The sequence below is a fragment of the Typopeltis vanoorti genome, chromosome 4, assembly GCF_054136105.1.
Source record: "Typopeltis vanoorti isolate ZY-2024b chromosome 4, IOZ_Tvanoo_1.0, whole genome shotgun sequence".
Taxonomy (NCBI): domain Eukaryota; kingdom Metazoa; phylum Arthropoda; class Arachnida; order Uropygi; family Thelyphonidae; genus Typopeltis; species Typopeltis vanoorti.
In genome coordinates, this window is record NC_143552.1 from 114042640 (window position 1) to 114063026 (window position 20387).

The 20387-nt window shown below is 35.8% G+C and overlaps 1 protein-coding gene across 2 annotated transcripts in view; it reads right to left on the bottom strand.

Annotated features, from left to right (window-relative positions):
• The window catches only part of Usp5 (ubiquitin specific protease 5), a 362226-nt gene that overhangs the window by 116573 nt on the left and 225266 nt on the right, over positions 1-20387 (bottom strand). For both annotated transcript variants that reach the window (XM_090391427.1, XM_090391426.1), the window contains exons 14-15: positions 10954-11076; positions 1739-1827 (exon numbers count right to left, since the gene is read on the bottom strand). In XM_090391427.1, the coding sequence (XP_090247553.1) occupies positions 1739-1827; positions 10954-11076 (212 nt within the window). The remainder of the gene's footprint in view (positions 1-1738; positions 1828-10953; positions 11077-20387) is intronic.

Genomic DNA, 20387 nt, shown 5'->3' on the forward strand with positions numbered 1-20387 from the left:
ATGATTTTTAAGAATTTATCCACAACATAAACTCAGCATAACTAAATTAATGTGCATAACATAATTCTCATTACTCCTAAATTATTCCAAATTATTTTGCCACCAAACTGACTCAATTGTCAGTGGCATACTTGCACATGTTAGACCACTTAGCAGGAACAAAACTCATCATAGGCAGTTGTCTCTGCCAAGAGTGGATGACCTAATCCTGAATGAAAGTTGCCTTACAGAACTGCTTATGTCTGTAACATTATCTAACCCAAGTTTCCTTTCCAGACACTACTCAGGTCAGTGACATCTAAAACAAAAGATGTTAATGAAGACTGAAAACATTATCTGACAAAATAAGCAGGTTCAAACATCTAATGTGTCACCCTCCAGCATCCTTTCTAATTTGCCATGTGCTGGATTCATGACATGGTATTAACATCAGCTGGGAATTAACCACACCTGTAGGCATTTGAGAATGCAAAAGGAAAGAGCACTGATTTGAATGGCAGGAGAGATGGAGAAACCAAATAGGATATCAAATGTTGTGAGATGGAAAAATATTTCCAAAAAACAGTTTTTTTAATAAATAAACACAAAAACAAATGAAATTCAGTAACTGGAGAAATGTAACTATAATAATGCATTTTATAATAATTCATTTTATTTTCTTCCGTTTTAGGAAGAAAGATAGTGATGTGCAGATTCAAATGACTACTAGGAAGGGAAAAATTTTTCAAGACCTCCAAAACATACGGCACTGGATTTACAATTTTTTTTTTTTTTTTAATATAAAAACTTGCGAATCCAATATGGTATTGCTTACCAAATATGCTAAGAAAGCTGATGACAGCAATGAGTATACGGTAATGTAATTTTTAAAGTATTTAAAAGTAGGTATTACGGAATTATTTGGTAAGTCTGCCATTGGTCATGTTGATGTTTGGTGGAGAAAACACATCTAGAGTAATAATTACTATCTATATTTTATTAATGAATTAAGCCAATATTTTGCCCTTGGTCATTAAGGTATCTTCATGAACACAAAGAAATACAACTAATCATGTTCACACAGGCAGACTAGCAAACAGACTGAGTATGAAAAACAGGATCCTTCAGTCTTAACTGGTGCCCTCTATGAGTATGGTGATGGAATCTTGCTGAAAAGCTGTTGTTATCTCAAAATAACAACAGCCTTTCAGATTTTTCGTAGAATAAGACAGCTGAATTTGTTCCTATTTTGTAAATGTTATAACGCTAAGGTGAATTCTACAATAATCTCCCTGATTTATATCTGCTCCTGTATAAAAGGAAAGTTTTTTCCCCATTATGTCCAGTGATTCACATCCGTGCAGGTAATGAACAGTTTATGTTCTTCTGGACAAATATTGGCAGTTCTGGTTTGCAATCAAGGAGACCTTTCAAACCAATGAGTGATATTAACATATCACTCACTGGTTGTTGGAAAAGGTCTGTGTTCAAATTCCATCTAGGATGTAAAGAAACAAATATTTTCAATGAAGGTTAAATGGTCTAATACGAATGCTCCCCCACCTCAAAGTAAGCAAGCTGGCAAGAGAACACAAGCAACCAAGTGATATACAAACTACTGACATAGGATCAGCCATCCTTTTAAATATAGCATAAACCTATGGCTTGGACCACAAATACTTTAAGGGAACATGAGAAGCTGTTATTCTGATGCTAATAAAAACTGCTTCTCATAATATAAAAATTTTTCACTGCTTACCTAACTTTTTTGGCACCCAATCATTTCCTATAGTAAATTTCTTTAGATGTACCATTAAGTAATCTGGAAAGCTTTTAAGCTTTGTTGTTCTACATAAAATAAAAATTTAACAATTTACAAAACAGTAGTGCAAAATTATTGCATTTAAAATATAATATACATGAAAACAATTTTTTTTTTTTTAAAGCTAACTACTGCTAATTAACTTGAAACCTATTTTGAAAAATATACTGAAATGCATTTATGTTTAATTCTGTATGGAAATTAATATACTGGTTTTTTGAATATAGCAGTATTTTTGACTATACACCCACATAAACACTATGTAGACTTTTCCGGATCATGGTTACATAATAAGGAGTTTATAAGGCATTAAACTGGAATAAGATATTAATAGTTACTTTAATCAAAAAACATGTTTCATCCTAATTACATAGAACTTAAGGTGTAAAAAAAAACTAGTAGACAAAAACAGTCAAATATTAAAAAGGTGACAACAATTACATAGTTATACAAGAACCTGACGATTTTAAAAAACTATTTCTACTTATGCATTGCATTGTTGAGCATGCTATGCAAGCTTACGCATTCAGATTTATGTTTTGGCAAGGATGTATCCCGACAAGTTAATATTAGGGTTTATATTTAGGTATTTTGGATGTAATGCTATTTTTAAGAATTCTGAAATTCTTCTCTCAGTTATGTTATAGCAATGGTGTAATAGTTTGGACTCATCTCCCATAACACTTGTCTCACTGCTGAGGCATCTTGTACAGCAGGGTTTCCCAAACTATGTTCGGAGGAACACCAGTGTTCCGCAGAAAGTAAATAAGTGTTCCGTGAAAAATTATCAAAATTGATATGAGCCTGGAATGGTTTTAAATGATGTGACAAGTTCAAACATGCTTGAAAATCAGGCGCTCCTTACTTTGTATGTGGACTGTACTATTAAGGCCTGTGTGTGCTGGCCTTGACTCAGCTGGCAGCAGTTGTCGATACCTCCGAGTGCGAGTGAAGTACAGAGGTATCTATTCTAGGAAACATGCAGTCATAAGCAAGGTCAATGTGATGCACTACAGCCTGGCACAATTGTAGTGTGCAATGTCACATTTTTGTGATGCAATACAGCCTGCTTCGGTGATAGTGTGCGCTTAGCTTTACACTGAATACAAGACCGATGATACTTGATTCTAACCAAGGTGTTCCGTTAAATTTCGGGATTTGTGAAGTATTCCATTGTAGGAAAAGTTTGAGAAACGCTGTTGTACAGTTAGCTGAAGAAAGTACATTTTTCAATGTGTTGCTCAATAGATTTTTTTCCATCCATAATATGATGTCCTGCACTTGCATCCTAGTTGGTAAACACCTGGATATTTTAGCAACTATTTCGAGGTTTTATGAATTGGAATAGTGATAAAGGGGAGAGAAGACTGCTTTGATTATATGTTCTCTTAATACTTTTGCAAGTTTCATGGAAGAGTAATAAAATCTTTGATTTTCTTGTCATTAGAAGTACCTCAAAGTGAGTGCTGTTAAGCAGTCTTGATATAATGCTACAAAGCTAAAATGGCTACAATGAGCACATTGTAGCCATTTTGTAGAAAAGTGTTTTTTTTTTAAATTGGAGTACTTTAGTTAGCTCATCCTTGTCAGTAATGAGGCAGTGGGCTCTTCTCACACAATCCTGATATAATCTTTAACACACTCCTTTGCACTCTCTCTCCATTGTATCAGAATCACAATGGAAACCAGGAGACTAGACATGCACACAATAGTTCAAGCGAGGTCTTATCAGGATCTTGTAAAGAGGCAAAATAACATCCTTATCTTTAAAGTTCGTTTCAGCATTGCAATTATCTTTTGAGTTGTATTTGCAATCTTTGCTACATAGCCCCAGAACTTGAACTTGCTATCTACTTACACTCCAAGATTCCTAAGCTGATCAGTTTCTTCTAGCATAATCCCACCATTGGATATTTAATCCTGCCAAAGTGAATAACTATACATTTACTGACATTGAACTGATATCCATTTTCCCATGCCCACAATTCCAGTCTATTCAAATCATTCTGCAAAGTACTATATCAGCAGCATTCCTGATTACCCTATCATTGCATCATCAGCAAATAGCTGTTTGTCGACCGTGAAATCCTCCCCAGTATCATTAATGTACAGATTGAATAACAGTGGACCAAGGACTGATCCTTGTGGTACACCATCAGTTACCTTATCTTGCAGACTCACATCCCCTGCATATCACTTTTTGATATCTGTCAGTCAGTCATCCTCTTAACCATGCTAATATTTTATAATCCAAACCCATCTTCTCCAATTTATGGATTCATAAGTATCACAGTGTATCCATTCCTATTGTATAGTTATTATTATTATTACGGGTATCTCCATGGAGTCAGTAGACTCATCGTGGGAGACCCAAACTATCAAAACGATATCTATCATATCTCTTCTTGAATTCGTTTACAAACAAAGAACTCACAACTGAGTCAGGCAATGCATTCCACTCATTCACTACCCTCCAGGCAAAAAACCTCATTCTCACACCCTTGTTAATTACACTCTTCCTTAATTTCCAGGGATGACCTCTTGTTCTTCCGTCACTATCACATAGCTTAAATATTTCCCTTGCATCAATCTTATAAAAATCTTTTAGTAATTTAAATGTTTCCATCATACCCCCTCTTCTCCACCTATCAACCAACCTCTGAACTCCACAAGCTCTCAATCTATCAATATAGGGAGCATTTTTTACATCACTCACCAACTTAGTCACTCTCCTCTGAACCCTCTCCACAACCTTCTCATCTCCAAGGAATCCAAGTGACCAGACTTGGGCACAGTAATCCAAATGTGGAAGTATCAACGCCTTATAAAGGGGAATTATCTTATCTTGCAGACTCACATCCCTGCATATCACTTTTTGATATCTGTCAGTCAGTCAGTCATCCTCTTAACCATGCTAATATTTATCTCTGGATGTTAGTGTTCCTCAATAACCAAGTAATTCTATGTGCAATCTTGGACACCTTAGCAATGTGTCCTCCGAACTTCATCTCCTACCCCCCCCCTCCAAATCCCTAGCCTCATCAATTTTGGAGTACCGTTCCATCAATGTAGTACACAGCTGGTAATCTTTTAATCCCAAAATGCATAACTTTACACTTTTCCACATTGAACTGACATCCATTACCTTTTGCCAGCTTATTTAAATCATCCTGCAAACTCTCAACATCAGCTCGATTTTTTACTGCGCTACTCAACTTTGCATCATCAGCAAACAACTGAATATCTCCCTTCAAGCCATTTCCTATATCAATTCAATGTGGTAGTTCAAACGTAACTTTATCATAGAACGTGAGCAAGTTACTAAAACATGACCTTCCCTTAGTAAACCCTTGCTGTTCACTGCAAAGTGGAGATTCACTATCAACTCATTTCTGAATGCGAGTCCTAATCAATTCTTCCAAAATCTTCACCACCATTCTTGAGATACTGATTGGTTGATAGTTGGATACATCAGTCTTTGCACCACCCTTGTACAATGGGATTACCATACATCTTTCCATTCCTGCAGAATCTTCCCTGTTCTGAGACTCAAATTATATAGCCTGGTCAAAGGAATAGCCAGTTCAGTTGAACACTCTTTTAGCACCCATGCATATATCCCATCAATTCCTATTGCAGAATTCTTATTCAGTTTGTGCAACAGCTCTAATCCCTCCTGTTCATACACCTGAGTTTCTTCAGAAGAACTAGCAGTTAACTCAATGTTGCATACACCAGGTTGATAGTTTTTAGGAAAATGGGCACTCATTAGCTGAACAATATTTTCTGCATCTGTCACCCTCACACCATCTGCATTCGAAAGCTTTCTTTAATACTCAGAATTAGCTTTTTGTACAACAGTTGTGACTCTTCTGGCCTCCTGCAATATGGAGGCATAAAAACTTAGTGGCTACACAACATAATTCATGCCTGGTCAGAAAATTGAATTCCAGATGATTGGAGTAAAGCAGAATAGAACTCCAGATGATTGGAGTGCCTTAGAAGAGAGAAATATAAAATCTCTATAACAAGTTGACAGATAACAGGTATAGCCATTTGGCTTTTCATCTTAAAGATAACAGGTTAATTTGGAGGAAAATTGACAATAGGAAGTTAGTAATGATGTAACTTTTTCATGTAGTACTATTATAATATCCTGTATCCTGTACAATCTCTGAGGGTACATATCAGGAATTTAATTATGATAGACGAGAGGAATCTTTATATATGGGCTTTTTCAATTGAAGGTGAGTTAGCCGATCCCACACGGAGGTAGCAGGATTTTTTCTCCTGGAAACTTGGGTTTTTCATCTCACATATAGGCAAATCAGGCATGAGAACACACACAATTCACAGACAAAAATACAGTTGTCAGTGGTGATGGGTAGAAGATGGTGTTAGTGATGGTAGTAGTGTCACTATACGTAAGTAGAGAATTAAGTCGTAAGGGAGATGGAGAGGAGAGGTGTGTAGAAGAGTGAGGTGTGGGCCTGCTTCCACAATGTCCCTGGACGTGGTACGTAATAATAATAATAATAACAACAGATTAAGGTTCATACGATGGCAGGAAACAAGCTGAATAAAAATTTGTATGCAATAAGAGAGAGAGAGAAATTATTCAAAACACCACCAAATTAACAATGTAAGGTTCAAACCAACAGTAGCTTAAGGATCTGAGACACTTCAATTATAACTAAAACTCGATCAATGACTGAGATCGTAGATATGAGAGTTATGAGACAAATTAGGGAAGTGAATCTATAACATCAATGACAGAACTATATTAAAAACTGAGACAGAAGAAAGGAATGGTCATTATTTAATAATGTGTAAACAAATTCAAACGAAATGGAGGACAGAATATTAGTAAAACAGGTGACTGAATAAAAACAGCAGAGAAAAGATTCATAAGTTTAAAATTTAGAGATGGACTGATACAGTTAGAAGTCTTTTAAGGAGAAATATTGATGACAATCCTATCAATGAGGTGAGAACTAACAGATTACTTTTGAAGTAAACAATAAAAGAGAAATGGACTCTTGTGTTGGGATGCATATCAGGAAACATGCCTCCATTTTAATAATCACCCCCCAACATATGAGAAACTGCAAAGACTATAAGAAATCAATGTTCTCTATGGATAGAGTTCAAAAGAAAAGTAATCTATCGATATTTATTTTGAAGAGGTAGAGGCTGAAGTCTTTGGGAAATACTTCGTGGTAAATGCTATTCCAGAAAACAGAAGTAGACAGAATGAAAGAAAAAAGAAAATAGTAGTAGGTTCGGCAGGTCAACAATTCAATTGTAAAAGGATACTGAGTAGCAGCTGCTCATGTTACTGTAAGCTTAGCAAAAATGGTGGTGGTGGTGGGGTCATTGATGAATACCAGTTCTGCTGAATAGTGTCCATGGAAATATCTGTAAAAGAGATACCATGCAGAAAGTGATCATCTGTAAGACAATGGCTGAAGAGATTCTCTGTGTGTGTGTGTGGGGGGGTCCATCAGTTAGCCAAACTGCTTTCTCCCAAACAGCATCAAGAATTTTTAGAGAGGTCTCAGGTGCAACACCAAAAATGTAAAGACAGTATTCTGTTGAAATGGATTTGCCATTTGTATAGACAGTAGCAGGACAGATGAAAAGTAATGTTGTGAGGAGGATTTGAAGTTGAGGATGTTGCAGAAGTGATATACTTATGTCAGAGAAGGCCAGAAGTAAGTTTCAGTCTAAGAAGCAAGGTTTGATATTGACTATTAACCTGGAGAACCAAGTTTTTTTTTTTTTTTTTTGCAAGAAAAAAGGTGATTAGGTGGTCACTGCACTGAAGGATGATCTGGAGATCTCCAATCAATGTTTAGCACATTCATTGTAAATGATCATGAAATCTGAGATGCTTAAGCACTATAAGGTTTGTCACATAAGTAGAAGAAATGGTGAGTGCTATCATCAGCAAAACTAAACAGGGTTGAACGTCAGTAAAAGATTATTATATATATATAAGGAAGGGGTGAAATAACAGTCCTGAGGAGCATCTATGTTAATAGAAAAATCTGAAGAGAACCACCTAACACAGTACTTCCCAAACTTCTGGATGTCAGGGCCCCCTTTGGAAAAATTAAAATATTTCATGGCCCCTCGAAAAAAAATCGTAATAGACATATATTATTATAATATTTATTTTATTTATATTCAATACAAAACATACGCAGTGAATATTGCAAAAATCAAATGCAAATATTACATTTCTAGCATCTTACATACACATTTGACATGGTACATTATCTCATAGTTTTATATAGATAGATATATTGTTATTGTACATTTGCAGTACAAGCACATGAAACATAAAACGATTAGTAATAAAGAAAGAATTAAAAACATAAAAGAAGTTTAATAACAATTTAATGTGATGGTTGTGTTTCAATACTGCTACACAAAAAGTCAATATCAGGTGAAATATTTGTAACTGCAATGCTTAGATTTCTGCTTTGAAATGAAACTTATACGAATAAGCATATATTTACTAATATTCATTAAGTGCCGAAATACGCAGGAAGCAAAATTTGTGAACCCGCACCAATGTGTGATTTTTTTTCCATTAAAATATAAAAAATAACAAAAAAGAAATAATAAATAATAAAAATTAAATATGTTTCTTTTAAGATAAAAAAAATCTACTTAGTCTTAAAACAGTTTAAATTTGTTCTCATTATTTCACTCCCCCCCCTCAACAAAAACCTACGGTCCCCAAGGGGAGCCGCAGCCCACAGTTTGGGAAGCGCTGCCCTAACAGACAGTGAATGATTTGAGAGAAAACTGGCAATCCCAAAAAAGGGTGGAAGGCAGATCATAAAATGGTAATTTTCTGCCATCTTATGATCCTGATACCAAATTCCTTGGAAATGTCAAGTGCAACAACAACACAAGTTTTTTTCCTCTCTAAACCTTTATTTGGCATGTGTCCAAAAGCACATAGGTTATGTGGTGAAATCTGCTATGGATCTTGACTAACATAATCCATAATGGTGATTACTGATTAGTAGACAGTTTTCCAAATGTTAAAGAAGTTGACCATTCATGACTGTGTCCATTTCTTTAGACAGCACTGAATAGTTGGATAGTAGATGCTAGCCTCTCTCTCTCTCTCTTTTTTTTTTTTTTAATAAGCCATAACTGGGCTTGCTCCTATGCTGTGAGACAGATGCTGGCAGGATATATAATATAGTGTGGAGATGATAAAGAAATGGTATTAGTTCAAGAGAACAGCTAGTGGGATACTATCAAGAAGACTTTTTTTTCACATCTTCTGACTTTCTGGCAGAAGGAAACAGGAGACATGCAATGAAGTGATCCAGGTAACATTAGAGATGATTTGCCTTGGTCAACTATGCAAGAGTTAGATGAGAAGAATATACCAGGTAGTCAGTTTTATCTTTAGGTGTGTGTGTGTGTGAGAGAGAGAGAGAGAGAGGTGGCAGCACAGATAAGCAGAAACTGCATCTACCAGGTCAGGTCACAACAGCTGCCATTATCATAGGCAGCAAGTTTTCTACATCCGTTTAAATTAGATTTAGCCATGTTAATGAGTTTTACATGTGTTGCAGGGTTCCGTGTAGACTATGTATAAAATTGGAGTTTTTGCTTTAAAGAACTTACAATATGTCTTTTTACTGTGGCCTGCCTTGAGCACTCAAGCAGGAATTCTGAAAAAAGAGTGGGGAATGAACCCTCAACTCCAACGCAGATAACTTCTGTCACGTGGTCACAACAAGTAGCAGGATGTGGGGAATGGAAACAGTAGTCTCACCATAAAATGGCAGAGTAAAAGGTTTGGAGATATTCCCATTTGGTGTTATAGTGACAAAGGATACAAGGTTTTGAATGGTTGGGGGGGGGGGGGGAAAGGCATTCCACTACAAATAAAACTTGAATGAGGTTAGGAACTGAATTACTAAGAGGAGTAGTCATATCTCAACAATGCACCTGGAAGGAGAACTAAAATGTAAATATTTTTTATTTTATGATCACTTTTTACTGAATTTCTTTAACTTTTACTTTTTAACATTCATATTTTATAATCCTAATCTTGGTTTCTCATTCACTGCAATATACACTTTTTTTTTAAATTATTGAGTAGATCATAGGCTTGTTTAAACTGGTAACATATGCTGAAGTCTTGCAAAGACACACACATCCAACACGATATATAATCATAATTTTCATTAGTGATTTCCTAATAAAACAATGCAAATTTCTTTTTCCATAGCTTTTCAATTATGCAAAAAGAAGTTTGCAAAAGCTCCTGTGTAGCCCTGTAGAAGTGGCATTTACACCCACAGTGCTGGTCACCATAGGTGTACAGGAACTTCTCTGACCCTTTTTTTTGACTGGTTCTGGAGTCAGTTGATCTCAGGCATGGGCAAGTGGGTTTTTTCTTCTAGAAACTTAGGGTTCTTCATTCTATAAACTCAAGAAAAGCAACCATGGAACCCACATTATTTCAGCCAACTAATATACTACTGTTAGAAATTAGGAGATGGCAGCAGTCTGCCTCTCTTTGTTGGATGCCATTTATAATTAGTAATAGTCTTGGGCCAGCTATCTCTGGTTAGCTACTGATGGAGATTGAACTGCCTCCTCAGTCTTCAAAAGCTACATTGGACTAAAATGTCCTTGCTTATTCCCAATAGGTGAATTAAAGGCATTAGCATATTTTTTTCTTGTGCTTTCAAGGTTGATGGTTGATAAGTTTTTTTTAATACGGTGTCTTATAAAAGAAAAATAACTAATCATTGTCAATAAAATTCTCTAAGTCTAGTTGTCTTCTCTAAGCTTTATTGTCATCTATCAAAGCCTCTGAAACTATAGACATCAAACTATGATGCAGCAATTTGGTACTTAAAATGTATATGAAAAATTCAGGTTCACTGTCAAGTTTCACATACAAGTACTACCTGATGTCAATATATGAAACAAACTAAATTTTTTGAAATTAAAGAATCTTTTTAAACTGCATGCATTATAACAATCTTTATATTTTCCATACAACAGCCTTCTTAATTTTTTTTAATATAATCAATGAATGCTAAACTCCAAAAGAGTTCAAATAATTTTATAAAATCCATTTCCTACTGTAAAAAAAAAAAAATTACTTATGTGCTGTAGACTTTGCATTCAATGCAGTGCTGTAAAAGTCATCAACCAGCTCTGGTGCAGCAAAGTTCTCCAAACAAGCTTCTAAAGGAACTTTTGGCCTCACAATTTCAATTGAACCCCTGAAATAAATATTAAAGTATAAATAAAATAGAAATTTAATAGAAGATGTCTTTTTTAATTTAGATAGCTGGAAAATATAGTTATATATATTATAATTTAAAATCTGCATTTTTTTTGTTTTTTTTTTTGGTATTTGTCCCTTTTGTTTAATCAGAGACAAGTTTTATTAAAACTCATGGACACAAAGTGGATAAATAATATTGGAAAAATTTAGATCCAACACACAGTAATTGAGTATAGAAATAGATATGCATTTCTCAATAGTATTATTGTATGTGATGCTATCATCACAGCCAATGAACCTATAGATGTTTTTGATTTATGTATGTAAATCCATTTACTGTCATTTGTAACATAATTTTGTATTATTATTTTTAATTACTAAAACCAAACTATAAGCAAATTTTCTAAAGCAGTGCTAGGAACTACTGAAATTTAGAAGCAAAGACTGACAGCAACAGCTCAGAGTAAAACACATTAGACACAGTACCTAACTTTATTGAAATCAGAAACAAATATCTCATATTGAAATTAATAATATACATCAGTGCAGAACAGATAACCAATTTAAAGACTCAGAACATAAAGTAATACAGCAATCAGTTAACCCATAATAGCATGTGCTGGGTGCCAGAAGCATCATATCAAATAGATAAAATCAGTTGCGATATTTACATATGCTAAAAATCTCCCAAACTTTCATTATAGAGAGCCAATGAATTCAATTCAAATTTGACAGGCCTCCAAAATTCCTTTAAAGGGACCTTATTCAAATTGCTTCTGTGGGGAAGGCAAACATTATTTGTGGTAAAATCATTACTGATAAGCAAATAGTTTGGCTTACCTTCAAGCTTGATCTGTGCAAGCTAGAGAAGGGGAGCCAGTTAGAATTATGAACACTGAAGTAAGTCTCCAAGGAAAATGATCTCACCACTGGGGTAATTATCCACTTTCAGAGATAAATAATCAAAGGGATGATTATTGATCCTTTTGATTTTATGAGTACAGTCATCTAAATTAAGAGAGCAGTAAAGACAGTAAATGAGGTAACAAAGTAACATCATCATTCAAGGTTTAATCTTCTGGCAAATAAGGTCAGACCTGACAAAAGCTCATGTTCCGCTCTTCTTATAGAAGTCATCATAAAGGATATAAAGGATACTGGAGTGCTTAGTGGTCAAAGCTGTTATGCAGAGAATCAACCAGAGCTTCCAACCTAATGTCCAATCCTCACCTTCCTGTGGTGCACCCCGTTAGGAATCTGCCTGGATACTGAATGAATGAAGATGGGCTGGCAATTTGGGATTTAGCAGACAAAATTTTATTTTTATTGGCTTAAACCATAATGCAAAACGATGGCACAACATGGCAGAATTTTATGCCAGATAGGGTGTCATTCAGTTAAACTAGGCCCCCATTGTTTCTGTCAGGGAATCAGGGCAAACAGTAAAAAGTCAGCAATTGGAACAAATTTTGGACAGCTCAACACCAACAGGGTTCAAGATTGGTATTAACAACATAAGAAGTCTCAATGGGAAAGAAATGGAACCTGCAGAAGAACTGGATAAGTACCAGATCAACATCTGTGCCTATGTGTGATCTGTGTAGGTGTGACTGAAACAAAGACGACAAAAACAGGTAAGATATTTTTAGGCAACAAATACAAAATGTTATGTTCAGGCAATCACAATCAGAGAAAAGAAGGAGTAGCTATAGTATTCAACACCAATGAGGATAATAATCTTGAATGGTAGGCAATATCAACTAGAGTGATGTGGGCAAATATTAGAATGGGAGGACTGGACAATGAGACTTATTTGTGCCAATAGTTCCACAGAAGGTTTGTTTTACTAAGAAAGAAGCGGAGAAATTTTTTGAGGCATTAGAAAAAGCAACTGACACAATGAAAAGGAAAAGTCAGTACTCCTTGGAGATCTAAACAGAGTAGGAAATGATTACCAAATATACACAAATGTTTTAAAAAAATTTGGAGAAAAGATCAAAACTAATAATAATGGTAAGTACTTGTTGGATTTCTGATCAGGAGATGGAGTAGTTATTATTAACGCAACAACATTCAAACATAAAAATGTGCACAAATTCACATGGAGAGAAGATGCAAGAAATAAGAAAAATCTCAATGACTATGTTATTGTTGATAGTGATATTTTCCCACTGGTTCAGAACATAAGAGTATACAGAATATTTGAAATTGGAAGTGATCACCATTTAGTTTTGAGAATAAAATTGAATCATACTGAAAAGAAGAATGCATAAGAAAGTTTAAAAAACTAATCAAAGTTGAGCAGCTTTCTGAGGTGAACTGCAGACTAAAATACACATACATTATTCAAGAAAAAATGAAAGTTTGAAAACAGAAACCAAACCTTTGAGACTGAGTGGCAAATGCTGAAGAAAACATCGCCCGAGAGAGAGAAACATATGGTGAGGTTGTCTGCAAGGCTAGAAAAAAAAGAACTCCATGTTGGATTCAGGAAGTTAAAGAGGCAGTGAAGGAAAGGATGAAAGCATACCAAAAATTCCTGGCAAATAAGGCAGTACATGCTCTTAGAGAATTCAGAAACAAATGTAAGAAAGCAAAGCAGTGTGTAAAACTAGCTAAACAAAAGTCATGGAAAGACTTAGGTAAGAATATAGAAAATAAATATCAGAAAGGAAGCAAACTATTCTGGAAGATATTGAAAAAGCTCAGAAACAGAGGAAAGAGTACTGTAAAAGGAATCAAATATAATAAGGGTGACATAAAGCCAGGGGCGAATGCTGGTCTTGAAATTCACACTTACTCTTGTTATCATTCAGGAAGTGTGAAGTCTGATTAGCAGAATAACGAATTACTGACCATTTAAAACTATATTGTTAGTATTTTTCTTATATTATTTATCTCTCTACTTATTTGTTATAATACGTTTGTACTCTAATCGTTTAGATTAACTTCTATTGTTTTATATCTTTCCTTTATCCTACCAGCTGCGCCATTTATGTTGTGTTTATTCTCTTTTGATTATATTATTTATTTATACTGGTTCTATTTTATTCAATCTTTTCTAACCAAAACCCTTTTCTATCTTAACCTTATCGGCTGCGCCATTTATGTTATGTCGTTTATTCTCTATTCAATTAGGTTAACTTCCTTATTCTTTATAATCCTACCGACTAGCCATTTATGTAGTGACTTTCTCTTATCCCTGTCTTTACTATCCTCTCGACTCCATTTATTTATGTTATTGTCCTTTTCTTATCTTATTAGTTATTTACCCTTTTTCTACCCTTTCTTAACTAATCCAATATTCTATCTTTCTTAAATTCAAAACTCGTCTAACACTGTACCTTACTTATACACATTTATCCCTTATAATTTAAACTCTACAATCAAATATTCTCTCCTTCAGTGCTTTGCAGTCTTATTGGCCTCTCTCTGTCCTAAACAAACAATCTGAAGAAGTTCACCCTATAAGCATTAACACATTTATATTTATGCTGCGCCAGCTAATACCTAGGTAGAAAGGATTCTTGTTCAGGGTGACCCCCTTTAGAGAGGTAATGATTATTTGATCAAGCATAAATTTATCTCCCCCCCTGGTTGTCCTTTTCTTTCTTACAGTCACGGCTTACTTATTGCATTAGTATTCATGGGTTTATCCCGCTTGGTTCGTTGTTATTTTTATGAGCAGTAGTTTTGAATTCATATAATATAGGCAGATCAGGCAAGTACATGAATGAAACAATTTAATGAGCTTTAAGGTGATACACTATAATACATTTAAAAACAGGATAATATGGTTGCACTCAACTCAGATCAAAAGCTCTAATTAACTTGTACTTATCACACATACTAAATCTTAATAACCTTAAATACAATCATAAAGTAAAATTCACAGATTATCATTAAGCCATTCGGATACACGTGGCTATCAGTGAACACACCAGCACAATTACACTTTTAGTTTAACATAATCTTGTATCTATTCGGCCTCTTGGGCAAACAATTCTTAACTCTGATTCGGACACGTATCTAGTTGTAGGCTACTCTTACAGTTCTCTAAGTTCAGTCCAATTTAAATGTTCACACAGGAAATTCACTCTCTTCTTACAACTGGAATTAATATTTCAAAAGTCTACATTACCATTTCTGTCCTTGAATTCTTAACTTGTTCCCGCCTTGTCTAATCATCAAAGCCTTCAAATGTAGTCGCTTTGGAGGATATCTTCCATAGATCAGTGCGAGTAGAATCTCCGAAGGAAACGTGGGAGGTGGCAAGGTAACGTCTCCTTGAATGGACGGCTCAATTTAGTCCCTCCGTCGTATGACAACATCACAGCTATCCTAGAGCACGGACATAGCTTGGCCCAATACGAATGCTACTACGGACGAACTAAGTGCCTTCCGCGACTGGCCAGGGACTTCCCTCCTATGACGAGCAGGACCACTCCGAGAGATCAGGAATCCAGAAACGAAAAAGATAAGAGCGCGAATCTTCATGCAAGGCCTTTTTGTTCAATTTTCTCCTCTCGTTAAATCTCGATTTTTGTGATACGCACCAACTCGGTCACGTGTGTCCACGTCAATCTCATTAGCTCCCTCTATTATTTCTTCGCACGTGTGTCTGCCTGCTATTCCTGGAAGACGCTTAGCTTTCCCTTTCCAATACTTTCATAATGCAGGACGGTAAAAGTGACCTTTGAGCCCTGACTCACAGGCTTTACTATATTTCAGTGCAAGAGGCTGGTTTTTACAAATGGATTTCGCCAGCTTACATGGATTTCTATTATCAGGCCCACACTTAATACAGATTATATTTAAACACTTTATACAATTTTATACAATTCCTTAAACTTTAATCTTGACTTGTATTCACAAACAACTTATTTTTACTATTGCCAACATTCCATGTTCTCTGCCTGGGTAGAAATAATGTTGTGACCTGAATATTTTAATATAAACCTTTTTAATGCTTATTCAGGTCACAACAATATACAGTAGAACTCGGTTATAACAAATTCCAAGGGACCGCATATATTTGTTCGTAATAACCGTTATTCGTTATATCCAAGAAGGTCATAATTTGAGCGAATTAAAAATGTTTTCAGATTTTTCTCAGCATAGGTATATCGGGTAACATAAATACATATGTGCATACTTACATATAAAGAACAAAAATTTATTTTTAAAACTTCACATTTTTACATAAAAAATCATCAAGCATGCTTTGCTTTGCACAAGACTCATATTTCATACGTTTGAAATTGTTCCTTATACCACTAAGATGCTAGAATGTGTCATCTTAACTTACAGATCGCGAATCCATAAATCTTGTTAAAATATGTAAAGCACTTTCTGCTTCACACCAGGTAATGATTTTCTCATCATTGCTATTTTCTTCCTCGGAGTCACTACTACTATTATCTTCTTCTGGTGTATGAGAGATTTGTTTTAAGATGTCAGTGTCTGTCGGTATACCCGAAGTTGTGACACCATTATCAATGTCTAGAAAATTATCAATCTCTGCGCACGTTTCAAAATTGTTCAAGTTTCGCGCTTTTAACCACGCTGATAAGGATAAGTTATCCTCTTCATCATCTTCAGATTCGCACTCGTATTCTGCAAGACCGGCTTTCTTAAAACAGTTTTGTATCATTGACGATGACACCAAATTCCAAGCATCACTCATTAAACATATTGCATGAAGTACACTGATCTTCGAGTTGTAAGCATAAGCATTTTCCGCGGATTTTTCTCTGCGTTCTATCAGTTCCAAGACTAACAGACGACGAAGATGGGATTTAAAACATCTAATTACGCCTTGATCAAGTGGTTGCAAGACAGATGTCACATTCGGTGGCAAAAAAACAAGTTTTATGTTTATTAAATTAGCCACTACAGGATGGGCAGGAGAGTTGTCTATCAATAACAAAATTTTCCGGTTTTCACTGCGAAGATTTTTATCCCACTTGCGAATTTCATTTTCAAAAATTGAAGATGTCATCCAGGCCTTCTTATTCGTTGTATAATCAATGGGAAGTTTCTTTATGTTTTTAAAGCATCTAGGCATTGCCAATTTTCCAATTACAAGAAGCTTTCTTTTATCGCTACCGGTCATGTTTGCACAAACTAAAACTGTGAGTCTATTTTTGATAAGTTTTCCGCTAATGCACTTTTCGTTTTTAAATTGAAAAGTTTTATCGGGCATTAAATTATAAAAACCCTTGCTTCGCCTGCATTATAAATGTTGTTGTATCCATACCTTCGTTTGATGTCCGGCCATACATTCTTGATCCAGTCAGAAACAACTTTTTTTGTCCATTGACAAAAAACAACGCCTCACCACTTACTTTTGAGTAGACAATATTGTTTCTGTTCTTAAAGCGATCAATCCACCCAATGTTGCATTTAAAATCACTATAACCAAGTCGAACAGCAAATTTTTCAGCTTGAACTTTCAAAATTGATCCGCTAATAGGTAAGCCAGTGGTTCTTTGCACTTTAAACCACAAAAGAAGTGCCTCGTCAACGTCACTTTTATCACACTTTTTAAGTTTTTTACACTTCGATAAATTGTTTTCAAAAGCTTTCAGAGTCAACTAGTGATTCTTCCAAATTGTTGATATTGTAGATGGGGACAAACTATACTTCTTTACTACTGTCAGATTTGATTGGTCACTTTCCACCTCCTGTATAATTTCTACTTTTTCGGAAACCGATAAAATTTTCCGTTTGACTCCCAACATTTTTCCACAACCAGAAAATGCGTACGTACGAAATGTCAGTAAAGGAACGACTAACGTGTATTATTCGTTCGTTATTCCCGTGAAACGAATTCATAATAAACATGAAATACATGCATTAAATCAAATGTAATTCAAATATACCTTCAAAATTATTCGTTATAAACGTGAATTCATTGTAACCGTTATCGTTATAACCGAGTTCTACTGTATTTAGAAATGAATGTACATTTAATCATACAAATACAACATTTATTTTACAGATGATATTCTATCTTTTTCAATTTAGCTACTTGAATACAAATTCTACCCTACGGTTCTTCTTTATGAACTGGTCAACAACATCGTCATAAAAAGTTGGTTGTAACTTAATTTTCCAAAGCAACATGCACACTTGTAAAGGCTGGCTGAAGCTCACTGACTAGAGCTACGTTGACTGCGTATGGCCTGTGTTTAAGCAACAGAGTGAGACAATGTGAAATGGCTATACATGAGCATGAAATCACAGTGCTGCTGCTGCAAGGACCTGGAAGCTCCTACAACCGAGCAAGCCAAGGTAACTTTCACTAGACGAGCAAGCATCGGCCTTCGATACACAATGCAAAGCTCAATTATTGCTGCGCAAGCTTAAGACATTTTCTGTCTACAAAAATAAAAGCCTAAATGGAATGCTTATAAATGCATGCATTTATTAACAAATAAATATTACTTCTTTCTCATTTAATGAACTTGCACAGCAAGCATGGAGAATTCGCCCCTGCATAAAGCCAACCTAAACCTGAGATGCAGAAAGGCAGATGGAGTAGAAGATGTTTGATCAGAAATTCTAAAGTATGGAGGTATAAAAGTTTTACAGTGGTTGCATCATAATTCAGAGGCCTGGTTAGAGGTTTGAATTACAGATGATTGAAGTAGAGCTCTCATAGTATCTATCTATAAAAAAGGTTGGACTATTGAGCGCTCCTGGTAATTATGCAAGTATACTTGAGATATATAAGTATACTTGGCTAAGAAGGATTATGGAAGGGAAGCTTGGTGAAGAACAAGCTAGATAGGTTGTCAGGATCAGATTTTTTCTTTAAGACAAATAGTTGAGAAATCATAAGCATATAACAAAGATCGGTATTTAAGTTTTGTAGACATGGAAAGGGACTCACTTTAGTGAGTACGGGCATGGCAAACCCGAGGTACCAGATGCTGGACCATGCCTTACTTCATGTAATATATATCTGTTATATTATTCTGTAGACTGGTCCCTCCCCTTCTTTCTCCTCTCCTTGCTCCTTCCCCCTGATGCTATTAGAGTATTCGAGGGCTAGGGTGCATCTTTCCTATCTTGCTAAGTCATTTTGTCTTATGCAGCCACCGAAGGAGACAAGCTAGCCTCAATAGGTGCTGGTCCCAAGCCCAGATAAATGGCGAGGGTTGATGTCAGGAAGGGCATCCAGTCGTAAAACTTCACTGCCAGCTCTAGCTATGATATGAGTCAAAGAGAAAATGATATTTTCTCTTTGACTCGATGTGGCTGCGCAATGCAAGCAATGCGCAGCCACATCGCCCTACAGTTGCAAGAAGTGAACGAGGGCTATCGCATCAAGGGCAGGTGTGGTTAAAGAAGCGAGCCCAGCAGGTGGAGAGGATGTTGCGAGTGGGAACACTGAATGTTGGAAGCATGACTGGAAGGGGAAGAGAGGTGGCAGACATGATGAGGAAGAGGAAGTTGGACATTTTATGTGTGCAGGAGACAAGGTGGAAGGTGGGAAAGGCAAAGGAACTGGGAGATGGATATAAATTGTTCTACTCTGGAGCGAATAACGAGGGAAGAAATGATGTAGGAATTATGGTGTGAGGCAGAATGAAGGGCGAAGTACTGGAAGTGGGTAGAACAGACAGGATGATGCGAATGAAATTGGGTCTTGGAGAAGAGCGGTGGTTGTATTATGTGTATATGCCCCACAAGTTGGCTGTACAGCAGAGGAGAAAGATGAGTTCTGGAAAGTGTTAGACGAAGAAATGAGGGAACTGGAAGAAAACGAGATGGTGATTGTTGGAGGAGACTTTAACATAGGGAGTTACACATAGGGAGACAGAACAGAGACTGTGAAAGGGTGCATGGTGGCCACGGAGTGGGAATGATGAACCAGGAAGGAGAGAGGGTTGTGGACTTTGCAGTACCGTTTGATCTGGCAATTGTGAACTCGTTTTTCTACAAGAGGGAAGAACACTTGATAACATTTAGGAGTGATAACAACAGTTCAAAAAATTGACTACATTTTGACTAGAAGAAAACATCTTAAGGTTGTGACAAATTGTAAAGTAATTCCAACAGATCAAGTGGCACAGCAACACTAACTGCTGTGCGCAGACTTTAAAATAAGATCGAAGATAAGAACCTCTGGAAGCCATGGGATGAAGACAATTAAGTGGTTTCGCTTAAAAGAAGAGTGTGTGAGGAATCGTTTTAGGGAGAGGGTGTTAGAGAAGATTTCAGATAGACTGGAAAGTGTACAAGATTGGTGGAAACATAATTCAAAAGTTGTCCTGAGCTGTGCAATCGAGGAGCTTG